Below are 17322 nucleotides of genomic sequence, written 5' to 3' on the forward strand. Positions count from 1 at the left end.
GGTTGCTCCTCTGTTTTGGTCCTGTTAGACCTCTCAGCGGCTTTTGATACCATCGACCATGGTATCATGCTGCACCGGCTGGAAGAGTTGGGGGTGGGAGGCACTGTGTTGCGGTGGGTTCTCCTCCTTTCTCTCCGACCGGTCGCAGTTTGTGTTGGCAGGGGGGCAGAGATTGACCTCGAGGCCTCTCATCTGTGGAGTGCTGCAGGGATCGGTCCTCTCACCCCTTCTGTTCAACATTTATGTGAAGCCGCTGGGCGAGATCATCCATGGCTTCGGGGTGAGATACCACCAGTACGCTGATGACACCCAGCTGTACATCTCCACCCCAGGCCACCCAACGATGCCCTTGAAGTGATGTCCCAGTGCCTGGAGGCTGTGCAGATCTGGATGGGGAGGAACAGGCTCAAGCTCAACCCTTCCAAGACTGAGTGGCTGTGGCTCCCGGCATCCCGATATAGTCAGTTGACTCCATCACTGACTATTGGGGGCAAGTCTTTGGCCCCCACAGAGAGGGCTCGCAATCTGGGAGTCCTCCTGGATATGCAGCTGTCCTTGGAGGAACATCTGACGGCTGTAACCAGGGGGTCCTTCTGTCAGGTTCGCCTGATTCGCCAGTTGCGGCCCTTTCTTGATCGGGATTCCCTGTGCACAGTCACTCATGCCCTCGTCACCTCTCACCTTGACTATTGCAACGCTCTCTACATGGGGCTCCCCTTGAAGAGCACCCGGAGGCTCCAACTGGTCCAGAACGCAGCAGCGCGGGTAGTGACAGGAGCAGCATGGTGCTCCCATGTAACACCGCTCCTGCGCGAGCTGCACTGGCTCCCAGTGGTCTTCCGGGTGTGCTTCAAGGTGTTGGTCATCACCTTTAAAGCGCTCCATGGCATAGGGCCTAGCTATCTTCGAGACCGCCTGCTGCTACCGACGACCTCCCATTGACCCGTGCGCTCCCACAGAGAGGGCCTCCTCGGGGTGCCATCAGCCAAACAGTGCAGGCTGGTGACCCCCAAGGGGAGGGCCTTCTCTGTGGGGGCTCCTACCCTCTGGAATCACTGCCCCCAGAGATAAGGAGAATCCAAGACCTCAGTGCCTTCCGCCGTGCCCTTAAAACCCATTTTTTCCAGCAAGCCGGGCTGGCTTAAGAAGAAATTTTTTAAATGTTTTAATTGGTAGTGATTTTAATTGTTGGGCCAAATTTATATATATTTTAATTGTTTCTTAATATTTGTATTGCATGTTTTTAATTCTGGCTGTACACCGCCCTGAGTCCTCAGGGAGAAGGGCGGTATAGAAATTGGAAATAAATAAATAAATAAAATAAGAAAATGTGGTTCTTGGTCCCATCCTGAGAAGTTCATTAAAATGAGGCAGAGGTGCAGAGTGGTGGCCTCCAAGGACAGAGGACTCTGGAGGTGCATCCATACCAGGGAGGGAGGGAGGGAGGGAGGGAGGGAGGGAGGAAGGAAGGAAGGAAGGAAGGAAGGAAGGAAGGAAGGAAGGAAGGAAGGGTTCACTCTTACTTAAAGTACCCTAGCAGAAAGCAGGAAAGTGCTGGCTGTGCTCTACTCTCATGTCTCCATCAATCAGCAATAGTGTCTTGTCCAGCTTAGAAGAACATAAATTTGCCAGAACATTATTTGATATCAGATTGGCTCAGGCTCTCCTGGCTTTTTGCAAAGCTGTTAAGACCCCCTTTTTCAGCAGGCCTTTGGAGTTTATGTACTATACGCATCATAGTCCTTGGTATTGGGGATTTTGTTGTTGAATCTTATTTTTACCTAATTACTGAGTGGTAGTTTTGTAAGATGCAACAAATCAGAAATGGGGGAGGCAGCACATAAGCCTAGGAAAGGAATGAAATAAAATAATCTGTCCCATGCTGAAGCTGTAAAAACAACATTCCTGGCTGGCTTCATTATTGAAGCAGAATGGGCTGAGGAGTCAAGAGTTAGCACTTTAGGCAGCTCGCTTTTCTGCTGACTCAAGGTCTGTTAACACAACCATGAAAAAGACCTTTGATCTACTGTTGTGAGCATCCAGGCAAAAAGATATATACAATAGCAATAGCAAAAGCTGTAGCACTTAAGACTTATATACCGCTCCATAGTGCTTTAAAGCACTTTCTGGGCAGTTTATGATGTCAGCATATTGACCCCAACAATCTGGGTCCTCATTTTGCCGACTCAGATGGATGGAATGCTGAATCAACCTTGAACCCTGTCAGGATCAAACTCCAGGCTGAGGACAGAGTTGGCCTGCAATACTTCCTTTTTATTGTTAATATTTTAATTTGTTCTTTGGTGTGCCTCCTCCTGATTAAAAACCTTCTCTCTCTTCTCCTTTGGTCTTACAATCTCTTCTTAGAATGAAGTAGATTTTCATTGCATAAATTACTGATTCATGCTGGAAAAGATGGTGTTGATTTTTCACACTCTCATTTTAACTCTGGTTTAACTGACTGGCTGGAAGTCACCCAGCTGGCTTTCATGCCTAACCAACCACTACCCCAAACTGGTTCTCAATAATTAAGAAAATTAATATATATATATATATATAATTAACAATTATCCCATGCCTTATTCAGGTAAAATTAGCTTTTCAATTAGGAGTCTAGAAAGAATGTAACTGAATACATTCATCTGAGTTCTCCATACCATAACTTAGACCTAAGAGAACATGAAGAATCAACCAAGCATGAACCTTCATAACTCTGCTAGATGATAAATGCAAAGTGGGGGGGGGGAGATGCTTTTCTGCAATGCATAGGTGAACAGAGTCACAGAAGGGTCATTATTAGTGCCAGAGAATAGATTCACCTATCATGTGTCCTATACAGTAGAAGAACAACCAATGACACAGTACAGTGTAGCCTTTTACAGTTATGGCTCTGAGCAGAACACAACAGGATGCAAGCGCTCCACTAACATCCTGCTGCTTGTGGAATTGTTCCATAAGTCTCATTTCCCGTCCCAAGAGGATGACAATCATGCTTTTAATACTTGGAAAAATAGCCCCAAATAACCATATTTTTCCCCTTTGGAATGCTTTCATAATAATGCAGGAAGATATTTAAGCTGCTTCCAATCAGAAGCATATCACAGTGTGCTGGATCCAAATTTTGTATACTTGTATGAAGGAGTTTTGCTGGAAGAATTTTAAGTGTGATTCTCAGGAAACAAGGTCTGAATTTCTGATTAAGATCTTACTACACCCTAATGGCTTTACAGTTCAATACACATGGGGAATGTGCAATACCTTTATTTTACTGAGTCAAGCTGTTTGGATTCAACTGAAGGGGGTATAGAATGTAGGTTTAGGCAGTATTTTTAGACTTAGAAAACTTAGAATAACTTTATTGTCACTCTGAATGTACACTAATCGGCATACATTAAAATGAAATTTTGTTGCATACAACTCATTGCATTTGAGGGTAAAATGTTTACAACTCAACCTCTCAATCTTGTGAAAGGCCACCAGAATCCATATGTTGACACTGTAATGTTGCTGGAAGGGAGTTTTGTACATTTTCAGCTACAGTATGTAGTAACTTCTAAAGAAGAGACTGGGAGATACAAGAAGTCTCTCAGAGATAGGATTCTAGACATTTCCATCCTTAAAACACTGCAAAATCCTAAGAATGTACCCAAAATTCTGCTTTTCTGCCAAATTTCAGTAATATGTTTTGGGTTGCCACCTGAGGTCCATCCATAACTTTCTATCCATGGCTAATGGACCACAGTTAGAGTTTCAACTTCTTAGAACCAAGTTCTGGCTTCAGCTACTAGAAGTCTTTTCCTCTCTACAATTTATCTGTCCACATCTTCTATTCAAAGTACATCTAGAATTCTTTTGCTCAGTGAATCTTACAGCAACGGTGTCGGTTTGATGTCAACTGCTACACTGACTTCAGTAATATCCCCACTGCCTATCATTATAAAATAAAACGTTGTGCTGCTGATACGATTGTTAACTGAAGCCTAAGGTTAGCACTAATATACAGTGGATTTGGAACTTTTATGACTAGACTTAAAAAAAAACCTTAATGGATATACACTTATCAGTCCTGTGAGATGATCACTGGAAAGTAGCTGGAGGGTATTGTCCTCGCTAATGCAGATGAAAACAAAAGTGTTTTCCCCAATCCATATTTATCCAGACATCCTGGATTGCAGTTCCCATGATTGCTCTATTGGCCATGTCAGCTAAGGATGAGAGTTTCTTTCAGTTAACCCAGTGGTTCCCAACCTTTTTTTGGCCATGCCCCACCTAAGCATCTCTAAAATCCTGATGTCCCCCCCCTCGCATATAATTCTTACTTTACTCAAAAAGTGAACTCTACTCACATGGAGGAAGCCTAAAAGGCCATTAACTTGGTTTAAACAAGGTTCAAATTGCCCCCATTAAAAATCAAATTGCCCCCCTGTGGGGCGTGGGCTGAATTAACCAATCCAGAAATGAAATTTTTTGAATGCTTCTTGCAGCTTGACTGAAAAGCATGTAAACAATAACTTGTTATAATTCAAAGGACAAACATCTTGAACAAACTTCTGCAGCTGGCACTGACTCCATTCACGAAGTTTAACTGTTGTGACTGAAAATTATCAGCAGGTTCTAGTAAACTTTCAGGAACTTCTGTCTTAAGGAGTGATATGAAACCTTCGACAACACACCTCTGGCCTTGTCAGAAAAACTGTCCCCAACACACAAGTTACTTTGCTTTCTTCGTTCTATTCATGAGAACTCTTTACTGTTTTTATTCCAAAACCACAACCCCTTCCATGGCTTACAGAACTATTAGGCTTTCTGGACAGAAAGCAACAGGATTAAAGAAATTGGTTACTGTGAGAATTTGTTACAGCATCTGGGAAACTAATCAGTTTGAACGCCTACTCAAATCAGGCCAGCAAACAGATCTCTCTCTGGACTTGCTTTTGATAATATTGTAGTTTGCAAGAAAACAATGTCAGTTAGATTTAGAGAAAGTGGGTTGTTTTCTTAGAAACATTTTTACAGAGTATAAATATTTGGTCGCTATGCAAATGCACCATGGATTTAAAGAATGAAAAGAAGCAACCATGTAAACCAAGAAGCATGTGGACTCAGCATAATCCAAACCCTGATTCAGCAAAGGTCACTGAACACATCTAAAGAATGGAGAAGCTTAGAGGATTAATAAACATAACAATACACAATAATATATTAGAGAATAGGCAGGAATCTTTAAAAGTGACACATTTTCCCCTCTTCTTCCATTAAAGCTAGTATTATTGAGAATGGAATGGAGTTTTTATGGAAAAACTGTCCAAGATATTTTAGCTTAATAACATGTTAGTAATTAGCAATATAGAGGGTCACTCACTCCATAGCCTAGTCCTATTGCTTCAACATTTACCTGCTCCACATTGCATTGGGAACTGGTTGGCAGCTGGGAGCAGGTAGGAAAACAAACAACATGACAGCATGATTTGGTATGAGGAAAAATATGACAAAAAAAAAAAATCAGTGCTTTCAGAGGCAACCTTCTACATTCCTTATTTCTACTTCCAATCTTTTTTTTACAACACAGATGGGCAAATTTTCACCATAATGGATCTACTTTAGTTTTTTAATAGCATTCTTCAGGTGTGCTAGTTGCCCAAGCAGAAGGTAACTCAGACCAAAGTTAACAAGTAAGATTCTTCTCAGTATTTATGCAACCCAACAATTTGTATACAGAGCCAGAATCACTCCCTCAAAAATCCCCAAAACATTCTTTTCTTAGCAATGTTAAAAACTAAATGATTGTTACACTTAGGCAATGGGCTAATCCAGAAACTGTTGTTGATACACTGTAGATCAAAGAAAGATCTACTGTTCAGCCTTTTGTATTGCAGTAAAGAATTAAGCTGGGAAGGAGTAAAGGCATGGGGAATCAGCTGCCAAGGCTGAAAAAGGCTAGGAATGTTTTTAGAAATAGCAATAGCACTTAGATATATACCGCTTCATAGTGCTTTTACAGCCCTCTCTAAGCGGTTTACAGAGTCAGCATATGGCCCCCAACAATCTGGGTCCTCATTTTACCCACCTCGGAAGGATGGAAGGCTGAATCAACCTTGAGCTGGTGAGATTTGAACTGCCGAACTACGGCTAGCAGTCAGCTGAAGTACTGCACTCTAACCACTGTGCTACCACAAGTCACATCATGTGGCAGTTATGGGTTCCTGATGCTTTGTTCTCTCTTTTCTTCTACAGTGCATGCACAGACCTGGTGCTCTGCAATGTGGCATTGGACTACTACCATTCTCATTGTTTGGTGCCCCTCCCCCCCCATGTCATGGCACCTTTGTGCAACACATGTGTGCAGTGGCCCTTGATGACCTATCAAAACTGGCTAGATTGCTGTTCCATGATAACAGCATTAGGAGACCCCAATCTGCAGTTTCTAGTCATATGCTATAGAATCCATATATTATATATGTGTCTTTAGGACTTTCAGCTGCCCATTTGTTATTCCATAAATATCTAGCTGTTACTTAACTGCTGCAGCACATCTTTCCCCTATTGCAGTTTTCCCAGAATTCAAACCATATCATTCATCTCACTTGTCCAAGCAATGTGAATTCTGGAGCCGTACTTTGCTCTAACTTCATTTTCTAGGGCTGAGAGAAAGTGCCCAGCTCAAAGTCACCCAGCTGGCTTTATGCCTATGGCAAGAACAGAGATCACTCTCTCCCAGTTTCTAGCCTGGTGTCTTAACCACTACACCAACTGGCTCAGCAAGACAGTCCTTTCTCAAGTCTAATGGGTTGAAGTTAAGGCTACCATCTCTTGCAAAAGTCTGGATCAAAACTTTTGCTGTCACGTAGTGGACCTCCAGAGTTTTGCAGCTCATATCTGATAGCTCAGGCCGATGTTGAAGAATAGTAATTCCTTAATATCCCATAAAGCTACCATTTAGCTGGAATCCTGCCACGGAAGCATCTGAAAGCAAATCCCCACTCTAATGCTAGAAGGAAGGAACTGTTCCTTTCCTTTTGAAATAAAACAGAGAAAAAAGCCAACAAATTCCCAACTAGCTTTTGATTCTAGGAAAGAAACCAAGTATTGTTTGAATGGAAGTTGACTCATGTTATTTGCTTGGCAAGAAATGCAGAAATTGTTTGCCACTACTTTCCTCTGGGATTTTTTCCCCCCAACTTCCCAGTCTATCTATAGCTCTGGTAATCAATGAAAATCTCCGATCCAAGTACTCATCAAGAGAAAAACTAAAAAGATCAAGTTTTAGTTCTTTTGAACTGCAAAAGAAAGAAAGAAAGGAAAGGAAAGGAAAGGAAAGGAAAGGAAAGGAAAGGAAAGGAAAGGAAAGGAAAGGAAAGAAGGAAAGGAAAGGAAAGCAAAGGAAAGGAAAGGAGAATGAAAAATAAAAATAAACCTAGACAAAAACAAAGGGAAAAAATTAGCAGGAACTTTATAATGTGGGGATAGGAGGGAAAGAGAGAGCTATTTACTTGCACAGACTGACACTAATTCTGCCTTATAAGTCTATCTGCATTCCACTTTAAAAACTCAAAACAATCTCTGGGACTTAGAGAACAACTTGTCCTGGAATTTTTAGTGCCAAAGACAGCTAGAAGACATTTCGAAAAGCCCTGTGAAATAAGCCTAAAAACATCAGAAGGCTCTAATTTTTTCTGCACTTTTCATTCCTCTTACACAGGATGGCTATGGATGCCAAGGAATTGTTTTTAGCCCTATCTTACTGTTAAAAGCTTCATGAACCTTACTGTACCCTTGCCAAGAATAGTGCCAAGAATAGAGTACTTATAATAAAAGCATTTAGACGTAGAATTTTAACAAGTTTATAACACATGCAGCTACAAATTGTATAACATGATTCCAGCCTTACAAACATTGCAGTAAATGTTAATTAACATTTTATAATTTAATTAAGCATGTGTCCTAGTTGGCCAGAGACCAAAATTCTACTCTCCATAGAAATGCTATGCAAATAGTCCTTGCTTAATGATTTAAGCAACCATTTGAAGTTACAATGTGCTGAAAAAGTAATTTTATGACCCCTGCAGTGTCCCAACAGTCAGTTGAGATTTGGGCATTTTGCAACTGGTGGGGCATCCTCTAGTCATATGTCTGTCATTTGCACATTTCACAGCCAGTTTTCAAACACAGAATCCATGAAGAAGCTGGCAGTAAAATCACAATTTGTGGTCGCATGATATCTTGCTTTACAACTGTGGGTTGTTAACTTAATAACCAAGAAACTCACGTTGTAAGTCTGGAACGACCAATCCTGGTTAAGTGAGGACTACCTGTGGAATGATTATAATCAAATATATTCGCCAATTTCCTCCTTTGCCTGGAATATTCTATATCTTCTCAGTATTACTGAGTTGATATTACTAACAACTATTATATGAAAGCCATTGATAAGGGTAGAGATCTGTATCTGCGGCTCATTGTTTTAATGTACTTTGCTGTAGGAATTTGTAGGTGGTGAGAGTTTATGTTATGTTTCAGTAAATGATGATGATGAAAACATGGTTGAGTTTTTGGAGAAATTATGTTCTAAATGAATACTTTTATGGGGGGGGGAATTTCATCTATTATATAGATGAAAGAATAAATAGATGAAAATGAAGTATGAGATTAAAGAAAAAATAACTGGACAGATAGAGTTATATTTGGTGAGCATCTGCTTAGAAAACAGTCTATTTCTATTACATGGTTTGTGCAGAAATCTATTTTATGTGCACATGGAAGTGGAATTAAAAAAATGCATGATTGACTTGACAGTTTACGGGGGAAGAGAGAATCAGTAACATACACAAGATTGATGTGAAGAGTAGTTATTATTTGGTAATGTCAAGTCTCTCTGCAAGAAAGCATAATCTTATTTTCTTAAAAATGCTTTTTTAAAAAATTAAGATATATGCTAAATGCAGCATTGAGTTTAGAAGCAGAACTGCCCAGCAAGGAAAAAGGGCAAGAATAAGACTGAAAATCCTGCAAGAATCTAAAAATAACGGGGGTTTGGGTTCCCAGATTGGGAGCTTTACTACCAGGCCTCTACACTCTCTTGGGTGAAAGAATGGATTAGACATAGAAGATTACTACTGTTGGAGGGACATTATCTTCAGCTAGGTTGGCATGCTTTTCTGTGGTATGAAAAGAACAAAATACATAGATATTTCCAAAGACATTATGTAAGAAATGCTCTATTTTTAGTTTGGGAAAAAGTTAGGGCAAAAAACTACATGAAAATACCAGTTTGGCTTTCCACAATGGAAGCACTGATACACCCAAATGTTGTAAATTTGGAAAAAATTGTGACAATTGTGATATTTTAAATGAGAAAGGGGAATTAAAAACTAAACAGGAATTACAAAACCAAGGGGTGAACCTTGCATGGTGGCCACATTTGCAAATACAACCGAGAAACGAGAAAGATGTAAAAAGATATAGCTTTTATAAAGAGCCATCAACACTTGATCAGATACTATTAGAAACGGATGAAAAGTGAATAAAGAAAATATATAGCTATTTATTAAGCTTTATAATGGAAGATGAACAAATGAAAGAAACAATGATAGTATGGGCAAAAAGTTTTGGATATACTATAGAACTAGATAAATGGCAGAAACTTTGAGATAGAAATTATAAATTGACAATGGCAACTACTTACAAGGAAAGCCTGTATAAAGTGTTTTACAGGTGGCATTTGCCACTGGCAAGGCTAGCAAAAATGTTTAAAGATATGTCTGCCAAATGTTGGAAATGCAATCAGATACCAGGTTCGTACTATCATATGTGGTGGACATGTCCAAAAGCAAACGTTTTTTGGACAAAAATACATACATGGTTAGAGAAAACAACATATAGATCTAAAACCAGAAATATTTTTGTTAGGTATATTGCCAGAAAATTATGACAAAGGGAATGTATATTTAATACTGCACGTTTTGACAGCAGCGAGAATTGTATTTGCACAATACTGGAAAAATGAGGAAACTCCTACAGATGAAAATATAATCAAAAAAATACTAGACTGCGGAAATGGATAGGTTAACATTGAAGATAAAGGATAAAGAAGATACAGAATACTTTTAAACTTGGGATTTGTCTTATCAATGTTTAGACAATAAAGGTAGAAATTAGAAACTGGAAGAATATTATTATATACGACTAAAGAATATTATGGTTACTAGAATTATGTATATGCAAAATGACCCAGACAATACACTGTTTACTAAATATTTATATATGTTAAGAAAAATGTATAAATCAAAATATTTTTTAAAAAAGGAGCAGAACTGCCCAGGAAAAGAGCCAGAATCTGGCAATCAGTTCTCTTCATTTGACTTTAGAGAACCTCCCTCAAGTTTCTCTTCAGGACAGATTTACTGAAACTCCATTATCATCAGCTGATGCATCAGGTGAAACTACATCTACCGAGCATGTTTTTCTAGACAAAGATATTTTAATTTCTTTTTTTAAAAAAATATTCTCTGGTCAAAGAGAGGGATTTAAATTACTCTATTTCAGACTGGTTGCCGAATTTTGTTACGTAGCAAAAAGCATGTGCTGTCAAAAGGTCATCCTTATAGGACAGGGAACCTAAATTGTATTTTGGAAGCTTGTTGAGTAGGCATTAAGAGAAAAAAAATGTCCTTTTTGTCTCCAATGCTACTGTAAATATTTCTTTGTATCAATGTTGACGAAGTTATATAGCCACCTTAGCCAGAGACAGTAATGATTATTTATGAAGGTGCTAAATTGACTATTTTAAACTTCCTAAAAAAATTCAGTGAACTCAAGAAGTGAACTTTATCACAAAACTTTTAAACTACTTAGAAGACCACAACACTTGATTTATGGGGGTTCTTAGTATTCATGATCAGATAGATTATTATATTTCTTCTATTCAACTTTGATATATGGAAATGATAATAAGTTTGGAAACTTGATTCTGCTATCTTCTCAAGTCGTAAAGCCCTATTCCCCAATGACGTGATGTTCCTCAAATTATTCATCACAAATACAAGATTTCCTGTTTAGAGTACTCTTGACTTAAATCACTAAAAAACATTTGCAAATATTCTGTCTTACTGTAGGATCTGGAGGTCATCTGAGGTTTAGCTAAGTATTTTGTTTCTTTGGAATTTTTTCTTTGGCAAGTTTAAAGCGTATCTCAAGCCTGTGTGGTCCTGTCCTCCCATTTCCTTTTATTGGTATGTGAGACTCAACATTATAGAACAACTAATAAATCCTTTCATTTAATGTTGGTATCTTTTGAAAAGCTGTCAAGCATTGGTATAATGCCACATGGTGTATAAAAAATGCAAATGGTGAATATATACTAAATTTTGGAATAATTAGTTTGCTATAAAAGTTTTTAAAGGCCTTTTACTGCAAGTCACGAGAAGTTAGCAATAATCATTATTTTAATCAACAAAATTGTGAATTTCCATGCTCTTAAAAACAAAAAGGTTTTCTTTACAGAAGTGGCCAAAATTGTGGAAACCTTTTGGGAAAAATGTATTTTCTAAAACTAGCTAATATCACCACTTTTTTGGGGAGTAGTATCATAAAATTATATATCAATGGAAAGATAATTTAATCAACAATGTAATGCAATAACTTTTATGAAGGATTTGCTATTAAAATAGCAGTTACAGTATAAAAAAGAAAAGTGAAACATGTAGAAAACACAAGATGTACAAAAATTATCACGTCAGTTAATGCTTAGTTGGGTAACTTTTAGCATGAATTACGGCCTTACAATGTCTTCCCATGGAGTGAACCAAGTCTTTTAGTTCTGTAGCTATTATAATGTGAAACCAAGATTGAATGATTGCTTCTATTAACTGGGTTTTATTGCTGGGTCACTTCTGACTAACAAGTTTCTTTAGTCGGCTCCACAGATTTTCAGTTGGGTTAAGGTCTGGGCTATTCCCAGGCCATTCCAGCAGTGGAATATGATTATCTTGAAACTCCAGAAAAAAGTGGTGTTATTAGCCACTTTTATTAGCCACTATAAACCTCAAAAATACACTTTTCCCAAAATCCAAATAGGCACTAAAAGATTGAGAATGATCTTTCCTGAGAATTTTTCTTGAAATTTTGATGTGAAGATACTAATACGTTTGGTAGTGAAATATTACAGTACTCTAAATATTACAGTTTACCTTGAAATAAATTATTTAAAATTCAGCTGAATCTGTTTGCCAGCAGGCAGGGTTGTAACAGACAAAATTATCCCTAGGATTCCCTTACAAAAAAGGATATTTAGGACTATAGGGATTGAAATCCCAATTTTGGTTAAATTTGGTGCAGATTAGCAGAAATGCAAGGAACCATTGGAGACAAATAATAAAAGACCTGAACATTCACAGCCCTAAATTAATCAATAAAAACTCATCTATGAAGTGCCAACCCATCTTATGGTGCTCCCACCACAGAAAGCCCTAACCAGGGTTTTACTGAATATATGAATCAACTCTGAAAGAATTAAGCTTTCAGCCAAAGCTTAAATTTATTTAATTAAGTCTCCTTACCCTAACCACACATTTTTTTTAAGAACACCAGAACTTGTTTTAAAAAACAAAATTAGGTTGTTTGGCTCCCCCGGAATGTAACATAGATATATTGTTATTATATTAATATTAAGTTATTAAGGTACTACTTATAGGCATGTATGTTATTTGTTTTGTTGTTTTGCTTGTCATTTATCTGGTGTGTTGTCTTCTTTTTTAATGATAAATGTAAATAAAGATTATTTTTAAAATTTTTTTAAAAAAAATAAAAAACAACAAGACTGGAGGACCAAACCTAGACATAACAACATGGAAAAGACCAGATAAATCAACTTTTGATTTATGGGACTCAACTTTTGTCAAGTTGAGCTCCATCCAAAGGTGCCCAATTCTACTGTAAATTCGTATCCAGACATTTTTTTTACATCCTTTGTGAGGTTAAGCAACCACCAATAGTTAGTTGGATGTTGCTTTTTTAAAAAAAATTGGGTTGCTATGCTTGATACCCTTGAACAGGTTTCTTCAGAAATTATGCAAAGGGCGCTAGATCCTGTTTGGGCGCTTACACCGAAGTCAGCCCTAGAGAATTCAACGGGTTTACATCCAAGCGAAAGCGAGCGGGGGTCAACCTCTAGGAATACAGCCCCACTCCGCGGATTCACTGCCCGAGACCCCCATCCCCACCCTTCCCACCTTTAATCCCTAGTGCGCAAGCGCCACCCTCTCCCGGCTCTGCCTACCTTGCTCGCAAGGTCCCTTGTTCCGCTGCTCGACGGGGCGCTCGCCTCGGCTCTTGGCGCGCAGGCTGGCCGCCCGCAGCTGGCAAGTGCTGGGATAGGTGAGGCCGTCGGAGCCGCACACCGGGTAGCGGCTCTTGCAGACGCACACGGCGGTGGCCCCCCGGCTTTTGGTTCGGCGGCGGCACTCCAAGCCGGTCGCGCAGCGTCCCCAGACGACGGGGACTCCGCCCGAGACTCCGCTCCCGCACGCTTCTCCCTCGCCGCGAGCGCATCGCCAGCAGCAGCCGCAGTTGTCGCGCACCTTGCCCAGCGGGCAACCCCAGGTTGGCAACGGCGGGCACTCGTCGGGGACGCAGGGCGAGCAACCGCCGGCTGGAGCGCCTGGCTCCTCCAGAGACGCGGCAAAGCCGAGAAGCAAGAGTAGGCAAGACGGAGCGCACCAAATAGCCCGCATCGTTGCGAGAGGCTGGGTCGGAGGCGGCAGGGGTTGCGGAGACTCTCTTCCCGGCAAGGGCTGGCGACGGACCTTAATGGCTGGCGCAAGATCTGCGTTAAAAGAAGCAGGAAAATAAGCCTGGAGTTAAGTCTCCGCCCCGTTCTCCGCCTGCCCAGCCTCGCCGTTATAAACAGAAATGATGGCAAGAGGCTTTGTGTGTCCGGGGTTGAGGGGGGTGTTTAAGGGATGTGAGAAGATAATAAATCGGGGGCTTCAAAGTTTAAATGGCCCAGAAAGAGGGACCTCACGAGATGTGTTATTAGCATAGTTTCTGTTTTCTGTTTCCCAGAAAGAGTAAATCATAATTAAATTTAGACAATGTCCTATCTGTAATTAAAGCGGTCAATTTAGCCCTCTCAACAAATTCTATTGTCTTCACTATCCACTCCTCCATTGTAGGTAAATTCAGACCTTTTCACCTTTGTGCATTTAGTAGTTTTGTTGTAGTTATATCCAGTGGTGGGATTCAACCAGTTCACACCACTTCGGAAGAACCTGTTGTTAACTTTCTGAGCAGTTTGGCAAACTGGTTGTTGGAAGAAATCATTAGGGCAGAGAACTGGTTGTTAAATTACTTGAATCCCACCACTGGTTATATCATATAACAAAGTGCCATAATTTTTTTCCCAGCTGCTTATCCATCCCCAAGAAAAGCCTCTGGTTTCAATCAAATATGAGCCTTTAAAGTCTTTTGTATTATTGTATGTAATGGTGTCTAAAATGTTTGGCTTTTTTACATTTCTAGCGTGATTGAAGAGCCTTTATACTTCTCAATAGTTTTTCTGATGACATTTTATAAAAATTATCTGTAAGACTATAACAGTGTAAATTTCAATCCTTCCTGCCACATATTCCCCCATTGATCCATATTTATAACAAAACTTTTAGTCCGTTGTATTATTTATTTTACTTATTTGTATCCTGCCTTTATTATTTTTACAAATAAGGCAGTGAACATATCCAACACTTTCTTCCTTCTGTTTTCTCCACACCAACAACCCTGTGAGGTGGGTTGGGCTGAGAGAGAGTGACTGGCCCAAAGTCACCCAGCTGGCTTTCAAGACTAAGGTGGGACTTGAATTTACAATCTCCTATTTTCTAGCCTGGTGCCTTAACCACTAGGCCGGGGCTGTCAAACACGTGGCAAATATTGTGATTTCCCCACCCCTTCACTAAAATGGGGTGGGCATGGCCAGAACGTGACACATATGGCTTGAGGGCCACGAGTTTGACACTCCTACACTAGGCCAGACTGGCTCATATCATGCATTCTTTCACTTGTTATTTTTTTTTCATTTTTCAATATATTTTTATATTAAAAAAAAAAAAGAAAAGTCCTAACTGCTCTGGACCCATTGCAGCTTTCAAGTGGCCTTCAAGGACTGCTTCATGTAGAGTGTATTGCAGTAGTCCAAATTCTACGGCATGAGTGATTCTGAGAAGAATTAATATTCAATGTTTTTGCCAAGAACTTTGAACAAGATTCATTCCATATGTTTCTTCAGCCTGTGATCATTGTTGGAAAATAAAATATTAAATGACCATTAAAACTTTGCATGTATATGAATAAAGAATTGTAAGTAGGGGTAGATTGGCCATTAGATTCAGTCTCCTGGCTTGCTATAGGAATTGAAACTACATTTTAAATAGTCCTTAGCTACTAATGAGTATAATTTTAAAAGTTAAATGATCAGGTAGACTTGAGAATCAGGGGGAAGTGCTATTAATAAAATACTTTTTAAATACTTGTAATTATATTTTATTTCTTGTTTTACTTTAGATTAGTCAATAAGTGTAATAAGGAATGAGATAATTGAAATTACAGGACCCTTGATGTCCGTCCAGTCCTATGGTTTGAGGAAATGGTTGAATGTGTAATACAATAAAAATAATAATATAAGCCACCTGGAACCCCTTATGTGTGAGTTGAGCAGTCCTACAAATTTGTTTAATAAATACATTGACCTTTCTGCCAAACACTGCAGTGCACAATCTGTCAGTAGAAGCTGCTGATCAAGCAAATTCTCAATTTTCCATGAAACGACTTTTTTTTTTTACAGCCACTCAAGCTAATATTACTTTGCTTGGGCAGAGTACTTCAGAATACAAGACAGAATTCTCTTGATTTAAAATAAAGAAACATACTTATCCTTTTCTTGCACACAGCCAGCCAGCATGTCTTTTAAACTTGGGGTGGTCCCTGGGTTGTGTGAACCCAGCCCATTTGGTTAGTACTGTATATGTACTATGTTAACCCTGAAAGCAAGTTATCTCCATCACCAAATACGATATCTATAAACCCAGTATTAAAAGTCTTTCTCCTGGATATTTAGCAAGAAAGACCACCTCCTATGTACAACCCACCCAGTAAACCCAGAGGGCCCAACCTCCAACCCAACCCAATCTCCAAAATCTCTCCAGAGCAAATAAAAACTGTCTAGCTCCAATAATTATCTATCTATCTATCTATCTATCTATCTATCTATCTATCTATCTATCTTACCATCTATATCTATTGTCTTTCATCTTTCAATCTTTCAGTCTTTCAATCAAACAACTGCAGGTTAGACTCCTCAAAAGAGGCATTGATGGAGGATTTTTCAATCTGACTTCCTGAGAACCCTTGGATTCTGTGTGAATATGCCAAGGTTCTGAGAGAGACTCAAGTTATTCTGAATGCAGCCAATCTTTGATCACTAGAACTTTGCCTCTTAATTGGGGATTCTACAATTTAATTATTTAAAGTAAGCTGTTCCAACCCCTGGTGTAGAAGATGACGGTCAGCTGTTGCTAAACATGTCTTCTAATACTTGAACTTTCCCACAGTTTAATTTCTGTTCATCCGGCATTAGAGAGATGAATCAGATGCAATGCAGCAGGCTGCTCTTTCAGAAGCTCTTTACTTTCTGAATCTTGCCTGAATCTATGGAAGGTCTACATTTCTTTACAGAAGTCAGAGGAAGCTGCACTTGTGATTCACTAGCCATTAAACAGCACCAGCTCAACCAGCAATGGAGGGAAGCATCCGTCCAGACCTACCTTCAAATATAAGTATTATGCTAGAATTTCTTTTAATGAAATTCTTCAGCTTTCTTTGGAAACTCTCCTTGCTTACAGTTGGAGCAAATTTTATCTGATGTAGGTGCTAAAGAAGTGGAGTTTAGTGTGACTCATAAGCTCCATCTATTGGCCAGCAGTCAGATTGCAACTTCACTGAAATGCTACAGTGCCCACTTCTGAAAGCATTGCCACATGAATGGGCAGATGAAAGGGTTGGCAGTTGTTAGTTTTTACTAGCACCTTTGGACATGAGATGCAAGTTAATGGTGGGATGAAGAAAAGGATTGATCAGGTTGAGAGAAGTAGAGGAATACTGTTCAAGCTGGTATCCATAAAACCACCAAAAGATAACCCAACTGGATGGCACCTCTTATTTTCAGGCTTATAATCTTATAATCATTTTAAATTCCCACTAGTGTTCTTACTCATCATTCAAGTTGCACTGTGATCTCCATTTATCCTCACCACCAGAAAAGGGAATAAACAAGAAATA

General features: G+C 39.4%; 1 protein-coding gene across 1 annotated transcript in view; it reads right to left on the bottom strand.

The window, feature by feature from the left end:
• IGFBP7 (insulin like growth factor binding protein 7) overlaps window positions 1-13889 on the bottom strand; it is a 26932-nt gene extending 13043 nt beyond the window's left edge. Inside the window, exon 1 of the mRNA XM_034410887.3 lies at window positions 13274-13889. Within this exon, the coding sequence (XP_034266778.1) occupies window positions 13274-13727 (454 nt within the window). The 5' untranslated portion in view covers window positions 13728-13889. The remainder of the gene's footprint in view (window positions 1-13273) is intronic.
• Window positions 13890-17322: the final 3433 nt, after the last annotated feature.

This window comes from Pantherophis guttatus, chromosome 2 (assembly GCF_059756535.1).
Source record: "Pantherophis guttatus breed Tessera chromosome 2, ASM5975653v1, whole genome shotgun sequence".
NCBI classification, from domain to species: Eukaryota; Metazoa; Chordata; class Lepidosauria; order Squamata; family Colubridae; genus Pantherophis; species Pantherophis guttatus.